The following is an 11706-nucleotide window of genomic DNA, read 5'->3' as shown; positions in this document are numbered from 1 at the left end:
CGTGGGGTTTGCATGACAGACTGACTGTGTTATTCGTTCTCTTTGCATAGTGGAAGTGTTTGAATCAGACACAGCCAGTAGTTCATTCCTGCCAAGCAGTAGTTATGGGGAAGAGACAGACGGAGTGGCAGCACCAGCAAGACCAAGGACTACTGAGGATCTTTTTGCAGCCATTCACAGGTACTGTAGAAACTGCCCTTCCTGTACTGTCAGGTCTGGTAGGTCTCTCAGAAATAAATTTAACATTGTTTTATTGAACACCCAATTAAACAGTCATGGCTTTAACAGAAAGCACATATTTATCAACTTTCTACCAAGCCTATATGTGAAAAAGATGAGGAAAAGAGCTTGCATTTTATTGTTTTATAAATGTATTTAATCCATTCTGAACTAAACCCAACCAGATTTTAAATGGATGTAGATTATATATAAATACTTTGCCCTTTAAAATATCAGTTTACGTCTAGTATTTATTGGACTGTTCTCAATCTGCCATATTAACTCTACTGTTGCTTTTTCTGTGTATCTTTTTGTTTTCATTCTCGTTCTTCTCCATCTCTTTTTACTCTCTTCGCTGCTTAAATGGTGCAGTTTGGGACAGAGGCTCAACGCTAATGCTTCATGGCAAGCGTGGCTGAAACTGGCAAGTAACACAACATGTCAGTCATATGGCAAAACATATGGCAAACGCTGGATTATAGTTTACCATAATCCAGCCTGAGGTCAGGTATTTTGTGTCAAACTGGTTCATGAATGAAATGTGCAATACTGGCTCTATTATTAATGGCATTATTCATTTCCCTTGAAAAGAAAATCATCCGGAATGGTAGCTAGATTTATGTGCTGTTCACGCTAGGCGCTCAGAAAGAGGAAAACCCGAGGAAACCCCAAGGACAGGAGCGCCCAAAGGCAGAGCAGGGAGCGCGGGCTCCTCGAGCGGCGCTCCCGGAGCCGCCGGGCCGGGCTGGGCGTGGCGCCAGCGCCATCGCGTGGCTGCGCCGCGCGCTGCAAGCCGCAGAGGGGCCGCCTCCCTGCCGGGGAGTGGGGGATTATCCAGGCGTTCAGTCACTTTGCACATCTGTGCATCGGGAATGAGCGGCGGCAAGAGAGCGGCTGGGAGCTGGGAGGCTGCAGCATTTTGGATGCAAATACTATTTTTTAAAAATTTTTTTTATAGACTCCAGACATTACAAAAATCACATATCTATGATACTGACTTTTTCTCATTACCCCTTAGGACTTGGCCTGTATAAGCCATTCTGAAAATGGTCTGTTGCATTCATGTTGCATGGCACTCTCTAGAACTGTGTCAAATCTGGCTTCAGAATGAGATACTGTGGCCAGTAGCCATTCTCCTTTATGTATGCAGATAGAGAGTGGATTTCTGTGTATATGCCCATATCTGTAATTCATGAGTTTGTGGGGAAATGGACAATGGAACTGGATGTGACATACTTAGAACTGCTCGACACATTTTTTTATTATGACCTTGCTTTTGGTGGCTTTGGACTTGAACCACTTTCTTTCTTGGTTGTTAATTAATAAAAAAGGTTTTGGTTTTCCCTCACTGTTTCTAAGAGATACTGCTTCAGTAATTAGTACTCTTGAATATATTCTTTGGAGCAAGACAAGAAATTTAGTGGTGTGTGCATTAAGGGCAGGAAGAACAGTCCAAAGTTTTAAGTCATAGTTTTATTTGAACATATACCCTATCTGTGTCTGAAAAGCCACCAATTTGGTTCTTAATTTCAAGTTTCTTCCATAATCCATATATATAGAGAAAAGCTGGCTAGGTGCTGACAGCAAACTGACTGCTTTGCACTGTATTCACAGTCTTGGCAGATCACTCCAAGCTAGGATAACAGTCTTTCTGTGCAGATGTTTGCAACTGATTTTTTTTTTTCAATTTAATTTGGGGTTTGGTAACAGTACAACCCCAGCACTGCAGTGATTAAAGACATCCATAGGCAGCCAAAACTGTAATGAAGGAAAATCTTTTCCTTGTAACAAATGCACACAAGTGTTCACATACAGACTCCCAGAGCATCCAAGCACTAAAATCATCTGCTGCCTACAGCGCTAACGCACAGTTAAATCTAGATGAGGGTCCTACATCGGCTGCTCCTGAAGTTGTCATTATATCTCTTTGTTGTCTTCTGTGTCCATTCATTCTCAGGCTGAATGGACATTGGTATTACATTCTTATTCCAGAAGGACAGGTGGAGGCAGCAGCAGCTGCTGAAAATAACAGCTGGTACAGCTGCCTGTGGGGGTATCGCAAGTGAGCTATGCATGAACTTTGCCACTTAGGGGAGAGACAGGATCGCTCCAAAGTCTTGGCAAGCCTATAGCAATGTCTGTTGCTGCCACCTACTCAGCTGATGGATCCTGCTTCTTTGTTTTCAGGGGTTTTCAAATTATTAATAGGCTGAGATGCATGAACACATTTGAGCTTGCCTTGGCAAAATCTCAAGGCTTTTAAGAAAATAAAGCTAAAGATCACATTAAGTAGAAATCTGTCTCACAAGGGGAATGGTTTGGATTGAACACATGCTTGATAAAAATTAATATGGGGTTTTATAGCATGATGATTTTATACCTCTAAGAAGTCTGTTGACTTGTTTTAAACTTCTTCCAAAATACCGTATTTAAAATTAGGCTTTATGCAATCCTTTTTAATTAATTCTTGCTCAGTCAACAAAGAAACAAAGCAGCTGTACTACAGCTACTAGGCATCTACATTTCTTTAAGATTTCTAATACTGTGAAAATGAGGCAGTAAAAGTCCAGCTTCCACATATTCCCAGTTCCATGGTTATCTCTTAATTTTTTTTGTGTGTGTTGTCCCTGCACTTCACATATTAATAGACAAACACTCCATGCTTTCATTTGGAAAGATAACTTTCTTGTCAGGAAGTTGGTCTCTCCTTCATTTAGTTAAAAGCTGCAATGACAGAGCACCAACATAACTGTGAATTTTGTCTGTGCTTCTTGAGCTGGAAAAGTTTTTTCTCTATTTATTTAATATTTGGATTAGGGAGGGTCTGAGGGTTTTTTTTTTAATCATTTAATTGAGAATCGTTACACGTGGCTCCCTTTTCTCCATCTTCAGCAGCAGTGCATTGCTGTGTCCTTTTTCTGAAGGAAAAGTACCCCTCTAATCCAGACAGTGTCAAATCATAAAATGAAACAAAACAACCCATATACTCCAGATGATATATTTTGAATCGAGTGCCCCAGTTAACAGAAAAACAGCATGGAGTATAAATCTTCATAGCACATTAGTCTGAGCAGTTGAATACTGACTCCAGAAAACCCGATTCACTAAATTTACTAAAGTGTTTTGAACATCAGTATTGCCAGTTTTAGTAGTTTCATTGTTCCAGATTTGCAGAAAAAGAGTAATAAACTTATCTTATGCCTCCAATACCTGCATTAGTGTCTGTACAGTTCTGGTGGTGTTCTTACTCATGCTTTAGATTCAGATCGCTTCTACCTTTTCCCTGTCTCTGCTTTAGCTTAAATTCATTATCATCCTTCTAAACTGAGTTTAATTAGAGGAGGTAAAAAGTTTCATTTCTGTGTCATCCTCTTTTTTTGTGTGTGTGTTTCAAACTCAGATCCAAAAGGAAAGTTCTTGGCCGTAAAGATTCTGAAGAAGACCGTACTCGCAACCATTCTCCATCTCCCCCCGTAACTCCCACTGGTGCTTCCCCAAATTTAGCTACCCTCAAACAAGCCGGATCTATCCAGAGAAGCGTTCGCAAGAGCAGCACCAGCAATGACAACTTCAAAGCCCTGCTGCTGAAGAAGGGGAGCCGCTGTGACACCAGTTCCCGTATGTCCGCAGCAGAGATGTTGAAGAACACAGACCCGCGGTTCCACCGGACAAAGACAGACGCCCCCCCTGACCTTCCCGACAGCCCTGCCAGCTGCTCACCCAGCAAGAGCAAACGGGCCCAGGAAGAGTGGGCCAAGAGTGAGGGCCTGATGCCAAGGAGCATGTCCTTCTCTGGCACGAGGTACGGCCGGTCACGGACACCCCCGTCTGCTGCCAGCAGCAAGTACAATGTCCGCAACCGCATCCAGAGCAGCCCCATGACTGTCATTAGTGAAGGAGATGGGGAAGTGGTGGAACAGTCTGAGGGCAGGGTCCGGAGGACTTTGGAAGAGCAGCAAGAGGGGCAGCTTGATATGTTTAACAGTGATGAAATGGACATGAATGACTTCCCGTATGCTGAGGAGGCAGACTGCAAGGAGACCTTGGATCCAGCCCATGTAGACTTAATGACTCAACCAGGTGCTTCAAGGAAGTATCTAAACTCTTCAGCTGAAGAAAGCTAAGGGGCAGTGTGACAAAAGGCTTTGGATATTAGTCTAGAAAATCACAGGGACTAGATTCCAGAGGAAAGCCCAGACCAGGACAAGGTTACTTTGCTGAGCATTTATTCCACGAACTGCATGTGTATGTTTAAATGCTAAAGTGACGATGGTTCTGCATGGTTGGGTTGGGGTGGGGAGCACTTGCTTTGAATGAGTGGTCTGTGGCTTGAAGAATGTTAACAGTTGATTTTTTTGTGTAAAGCCTTAGAAGTCCTCTTGTGGGGTGGGGTGGAGAAGTTTTCTCAGAGTCTGTAGGGGTGTGAAGTTTTTCTTTTTCTTGAGACTGCAATTGTGCAAGCAAAATTTAGGAATAAGCCTGAAATGGGAAGGCTCCTGTGGTACAAGCTGGACATTTGGTTCAAAAGCGTTGTAGTGATGCAGCTTAGTGCATTTGTTAAGCAGAGGGAGGCACAATGAGGCACATTCACCTCTGAGAGAAGGTAGCAGGGTTGGTGCTGGGGTTACATGGCTCCTTAGTGGGATATGGCCCAGCGTTCATGAAGCGTTTCCTGCTGGAGCAATGAGCTCACCAGGTTATGGATTGGTCCAGGGTACTGTACTTTTAATTCTTTTTCCTGAGGGAAAATGAACTGTGTGGTTAAGGTGGAAAAGGGAGCTGATTTTATAACACACTACTAGCTGCTATGCAGCCACACACCTTCATTTGGTGAAACACACATTTCCAGATGAATTGCTTCCTTGACTGAAGTATTCCCTTAGAGAACTAGAACAGCTGGATGTGTGTGGAGGATGCAAGCAGACATCAGGAAAGTGGGAGATGAATGAAGCAGTGTACTGCCAGAATTTGGAAGAGTTACTGTCATGGTTTAGGAACGGTATTCCCCAGTTTAGTGTTCCCACCAGAACACTCCAAGCCATGTACCCGCTCACTCACTCACTCACTCCCCTCTCCTCTTACCTCTGTGGGTGGCTGGAGAGGAGAATTGGAGGCACAAAAGGTGAAGGTTGGGGGTTGATAAAAGAAACATTTACTGGAAACAACAATGAAATAAGGAAATGGACAGTAACAGCAACAATAGTTAGCGTGCACACAAGAGATGAATGGCTCACAGGTGACTGCTCACCACACAGAGCTTGGGAATGTGTGACTTGCTGCCCCTCTTCCTTGTTCCCAGCAGTGTTCCGAGGTGGTGTAGAATAACCTCTGTGTCCTGGCCACAGCCCCTCCTGGCTACTGCAGAAATTGAACCCTGTCCTGGCCGGAACCAGGACAGTTGTGTTTCTGAATTAGAAAGAGAAATTTGACTTGCACTGCAAAGCTGTAGGTGGAGCCCATCTTTCAAAACTGAAACTTGGAATTGTGTTTTGCTGGAAATCTGTCTTTCGTTTGTCAAAATGGGGAGACTATTACTTTTCATCACTTGAAATACAGATACTTGCTAACTTTTGGTTACCAAAGAATAAGTTACGGTTACTTTCCTTTTTGATTTGCCTGCAGTATTGCTCTTCTTTTTTAACCTTAATAATTTAGTGAGGTTCGTTTTTATTGTATATTTTACAGATAATAAGAACATTTAACGGTTTTCCAATTGTAAAGAAGACCATTAATTAAAACTGAAATATTGGCTGGAGTTTTTGGTTCTTGGTAGGAATGAAGCTTTTAATTTTTAATAAGAATTCTGCATCATTTGATGGCATGCGCAGTTTTTGTATTGTTTGTAAATATTGAAAGTTGTTAAAATATCTTTTGATCTCCTTACAGTAGAATTTTTACATTTTTAGATTGCTTTTAAGAAGAAGAAGCACTCTTTGTAGATTATTTATTTTAGAGAAATATGCTTGTAATCTCTTTCTTCAATCCTTTACTTGTTAGTTATGTAAATTTCAGGGGCCTTCGTTTAACTCTTCCCTTCACAAGAGGGGAATAGTGCTGAAAATGCTGTGACTTTGCTTCAATAAAGAAAAAGCCTGCCAGTTGCCATATTGTCTTTTGAGTCGATTAAAATCTCCTTCAAAAGATGTCTCCTTCAGCATATGGCAACCCACTGAATGCCATCATCCATGCATCCAGCTACTAATTTCCAGTTTTCATTGCCAAATTTCCTAATTCACTTTAGACACAACTACAGTGTACTCACACATCCATCCCATTTTAGTATCTCAGTTCTGAGACTAAAAAAATTTAAATAACCCTAAGCTTTTTCCAGTGTCGTGTGAGTGTTTCTACTACTTCTCTCCTACTTGCAACCTGTCCCAGAAAACTAAAATTCTTGGAGAACCAGATTATAAGCAGAGTGAGAAGTGAAATGGACAAGTTGAATCTAGCTGCACTCAGTGGAACAAAGGTGGTGTTAACTGGCGCACAGCAAACTTTCTACCATTTTCATATGATAACTATATTTAAAGATCCATTGGATTTTTTTAATGAAAATAAAAAGTAGATTGTTTCAGCTATTGTTAACATTGAACTCCATTCTGTTACAAAGAGGTGGCAGTGGCAGAATGTTTTGTGCTAAACAACTTGCCCATGTTGCTTTGGTCTTTCTTGCTCAGCTGATCTCATGAAAGCACCAAGTCCATTTCACAGCAGGTACTGTCCCTTTGAAAGCCATGCTAAATGCTAGCCAGTCCTCGTGCCACCATCCTGACAGGATAGTGTGTAATAAATAATACTCAGGCTTTGTTTCATTGTTTACAGATGAAATCTAAGACAAATCATCAGTGAGAGATGGATGCACTATGCAAAATTGTAGCTCTGGTGCCTGCAGCTTCTGTGGCCATTTGCAGCCTTTTGCATCAAGTGCCTGTAGGGGGGAGCATCGCCAGCTCATTTCCTGGTGATGGCCAGCTGATGCTGCCAGCTGTTTTTATGGACTATGTGGGGAAGTCTTGGGAAAAGCCCGGCTTAAATGCACGATGTCAGTGCAGGTAGATGAGATTAAACATGAGTGTAGCACAGGCTGAATTTCATGTCTGGCTACAGGTAGCCTTGATGCTCCTCTAAAACCCACATCTGGTGAACTTGGGCTGAAGCTCAGGCTTTGGCTAACATTCAGAAGGCAGTGTTTATGCAGCCCTACTGATGTTGCACAGTACAAGGTGTAGTGAAATACTTTAAATGTGCTGAAATATGTTTAATGGTGCTTATACAGTTTACTTTGGTAGGTGATATAACTTTCTTACAGAGGTGTCACCCTGTCATCTCCCCTCAGGCCAGAACTAACTGGTTAATTATTTTGTCACACAACTTCAAAATCACTTTCTTAGACAGTAACATTCTTCCATAGGGAGGTTTTGCAGCTCTGGTTTTATTGGTCTAAAACTGTAGATTAAGTTTAGCAAACCTCTTCTAAAAACATCCAGAGCAGAAGAGAAGAAGGCACATATACAAACTTGGTTGTGCTGAAGAAAAAAAGCAGATTTGTCATCCTGATGCTTAATGCATCATAGTGTCACAGGGCTTTTTTGGAGTTTATAGCTGGTCTACAATTTGCCTCTAAAACAAGAATCTTTATTGAAGCTAGATGTGAGATTAATTTCTGCTTTCCATTTTACTGGGAATGGTTTTCAGCTTCAGTCTTTTTCTGAATTCTGCCCTATAGTAACTCGTTTCATGTTTTGTTGCTTTATGTTCAAAGTTCTGCTGTCAGATGTAGGCAGCCCCAATAACCCTCTGAATCAGAGCCCTCCAGTTACTCTGTTAATACATTCACAAGGCCCTGGGGCATTTACAGGCCTTCACTGCTGTTTGTATAGTGGAAAGGAGAACTTATTACCTTAATTGAAATGATGGAGGTTACGCAAGGAGCAATAGCTTGGTGAGAGGAGGTTTGGAAAGTCTACTGAATATCAGTTAAAAGATTTGGGAAAAAAGTGGATTTTATGAAGACAGGATTTTGAGAAACCAGGACTGGGACGCTGGTTCCTGCATAAGGCTCAGCCTGAAAGAGGGCACTGGCAGAAAAGGTGAAGCAAGGAGATCACTCAGAAGTATTGTGAATGCACAGATTAAGGTATGGAGTGGGCAGGCTAGTGCAGATTCCAGATTATAAGTTTCAGCAAGTACAGAAGAGAGAAAAAGGCAAAGGAACAATGGAATAGCAACAGCAAGGAGGAAGAAAAACTGTAACCTGTGTGTTTCATCTTAATTCAAAGACTGTAGAAGCCTGAAGTCAGTCAAACACGGGGGAGAAAAAAACCCCAAAATTCCTAACGATTAGAAGAGGAAAATGAGCAAAATTGAGTGAGGTCAGAGAAGCAGTAATAAGCTGGAGTGAGGACTGCTCTAGGAGACCTCACACTGGGTAGGTGGCTCGAACACAGCTCTTGGGAGGGTTCTATAGAGCCACTGTGCCTGAAGTCTGGAGAGAATACAGGGGCTTGGGAAGCTCAAAGCTCAGATTGATGTTGTCTAATTTCTACCAACAACTCTGCATCCAGTGCTTCCAATGTACTGGGTACAGGTCTCCAGACACTTGCACTGGGTTAACTTCCTAAACCTTCAGTCATTTCCTGAAGTAAAGAGCGCCCATTTGTGCATGCAGTGCAGGAATGAATGTGTTAATACTACTGCAAGCAAATAGATCTTGTTAGGTATTCTTTAATACCACAAAGTTCTGGAAAAATCACTTATAGCAGCAATCACTTGGAACAAAGCTGTTGCCACAGTACACTTGAGTGATTCAAAATGATGCATTGTTTGTTTTTATAGGAGAGATTAAAAGGATGGACTTCAATGATGAAACAAAGTGTTACAGTGGCAATGAGGAATCATTTTATCTGTTTTATTTAAAACAACTTCAGTACTCACCAAAGGGGAACACAATAGTTTTATAATGCCCTTGATAGCTTTCTGAGTTTCCCTCTTGTACTTAATTTTCTGAATAACTTTCAGAAGTGATTTCTTGCATGGTTAAGACTAGAAAAGTCTTCTGGCAGAATTGATAATTGTATTGGTTCTAAAGGGGTGTTATCAACTTAAATCAGAGCACAGCATTAAAATCTTGCAACTACTCAGTGCTGGATTGTGACTGTAGCTATACTGGTGTGACTTAATAAACACTCAACAGAGTAAAATATAGAAATGTTTGATAAAGATGTGCTGTGTCATACATTGTTCTGAAAAACTGGGTAAAAGCTTTGATAGCGCTTCCCCAGCAGAATGTTGAGTACATTTTATGTTGCAAATTTAGCTCTTTGCAGTTGGGTTCTTTCACATAATGTGCAGCCAACCTTTTAAGGGCCAATCAATGCTTCTCCCAACAATGCTAATGGAAAATGTCATTGATTTTTAGTAGGAAATTGTCTGTTAATAGTGAATCCAAATGTATGTGTGTAAGCATGTGGGGAGGTATATAGAGAAGAAATATAGTCTAGTCCCAATGTACCTGAGTTGCTTCTGCCTGTAGTACACTGGTCTATTTGTGCACCAACCTTTAGAATTGTTAGCAGCTGAAGGGAAAAAGAAGAAAGAAGAAAATCTGTCAGGATGCATAAAGTAGCAGAAGTTTCTGCATTTTCACTACCTGTGGAAAAAAAACAGTAAAAATTTAAATTCTGTGTTTAGATGGTAAAAACTAATTTGTGAGGAAAAAATATGTAATTTATGAAAACAAAAACCGAAAACAAAACAAAAACCTCCAAAAACAAAAAAAAATTCCAAAACACCACAAGATTAAATCCTGGAAACAAGAAATACAAGAAACTAAATGAATTATCTGCTATCTGAAGAGGAATATTGTTCATGTGCATCTTGGTTGTTGTAATGTTTTCTTTTTTAAAAGTCAAATATCTGTTCAGTGTACTTTTCCCAGAAGAAATTACAGGCTATTTCTAACAGTCTCTTCACACTGGGTTGCAGAAAAGGGACACATACATTCCTGCCTTTGAAATTTGGGGAAAACCCCTGATTTCTAGGTCAGTTTAAAAGAGGTGAAAGAGCATTACAATGACACAAGAATTCAGTGCCCAGTGCAGCATCACCACTTGAGAAACTGCCTTAGTAAAAGATGGTCCCATCCTTTTTGCCTTAATCAGAGTGTTGTAATATGCTGCCTGGAAACGGTGATTTTGCAAATTGCTGTGCCAACTGGGAGCTGCAGCACAGTCCAAAGGACTTATATAAAAGCAGTCTAGGGAATGAGATTAGGGAATGAGAATGATTTCAACCTATTTACTTTTCTATAGAGCCCTGATACAAAACAAAAGTGCATTTCAGAAAGGAGATCCTAAGGAAATGGGTGCACAGGGAGCACATGGCTGTGAGCAGAGGTCATGCAGAGTTACACAGAAGTCCAAGTTTGAGTCTAAGATTGTTTAAATCCATTTGCAAGCCATGGGTAGACTGTATCAAACGACTGGTGATCCTAAATGAGGCTGCCATATTCCCATACACAGCACATTTGGACTTTTAGGGCAAAGGTCAAACAAATTCCACAGAAAGATCTCTTGTGATGTGAAAAAAGTGTATGTACCTCAATGTAATATGCAAGAGACAGTCCTTTATTTGTTCCAACATGGAACATTAAGCCTTATTTCTCCGTTTACTCATGCATTTTCTTGCAAAATTTGTCAGAATTTAAGATTGTGGTATGTGGAAACATGGAAAGTAGTTGATAGGTTATTTCTGAGTTTAAAAACACACAAGCAGTACTCTGTTTTTAGACTGTTAAGCACAACCCAAGGCAATGGAGCTGTGTGTTTTTTGAAGTGCAGCTTTGAAGTCCAGAACTGACTACAACAAATTAGTCATCAAATTAATGGGGTGAGTTTCTTGCATGATGTGACAGTCCCTTGTGAAGCCATGTTGGATTTGGGGAACAAAGAATCGAAAAATTACTTTCTGCGCCACAAACTTGCTCTCTCAAATGATCACCAATATCTGGGAAATTGTGACCTCTTTGAACTGGAAGTCCATGTTAGAAATTACCTAAAATACTTGCTGAGAAAAGAGGGAAGAAAGTGTCTTGACAATAAATTGAAATGCCTTTCTCAAAAGCCATTCTGGTTGTTGTTCTTGTTTGTTGGACTTTTCCTTCTTTGTTGGATAAACCAGTTCTCATGTCATCTATTAATTCATGTAGAGTGCCTTAGCAGTACTCTTTCAACAGGTATTTCCTCATCCTGCTTGAACCATCTTGCTAGCATCAAGCTGTGATACTGGAATGTCTTTTGGAAAGCCTGCCAAGAATAATAATAAATATGAAGGGAGTCTTAGTGTGATTGTCCTTTATGCCCTAGTCTGTAGACCATGGACTTCCCAATGTTCACCTCTTTGGGAAAATGCCATCAGGAGTAGCAGCTCCTGCTTCTGTGCCGTCCATGTGCGGATGTAACAGCACGGGGGCCTCCAGACTGGTTGGCT

General features: G+C 41.0%; 1 protein-coding gene across 10 annotated transcripts in view; it reads left to right on the top strand.

The window, feature by feature from the left end:
- NHSL1 (NHS like 1) overlaps nucleotides 1-11343 on the top strand; it is a 180291-nt gene extending 168948 nt beyond the window's left edge. For 9 of the 10 annotated variants that reach the window (XM_021553098.3, XM_021553097.3, XM_021553101.3 and 6 more), the window contains 2 exons: nucleotides 51-180; nucleotides 3620-11343. In XM_021553098.3, the coding sequence (XP_021408773.2) occupies nucleotides 51-180; nucleotides 3620-4343 (854 nt within the window). In that variant the 3' untranslated portion in view covers nucleotides 4344-11343. Of the gene's footprint in view, nucleotides 1-50; nucleotides 181-591; nucleotides 644-3619 lie in introns of all 10 variants that reach the window. The other variant, XM_021553107.3, reaches the window with a different exon arrangement.
- The last annotated feature ends 363 nt before the right edge of the window (nucleotides 11344-11706 follow it).

The sequence above is a fragment of the Lonchura striata genome, chromosome 3 (genome assembly GCF_046129695.1).
Source record: "Lonchura striata isolate bLonStr1 chromosome 3, bLonStr1.mat, whole genome shotgun sequence".
Taxonomy (NCBI): domain Eukaryota; kingdom Metazoa; phylum Chordata; class Aves; order Passeriformes; family Estrildidae; genus Lonchura; species Lonchura striata.
This window is presented reverse-complemented; position numbering and strand designations above follow the sequence as displayed.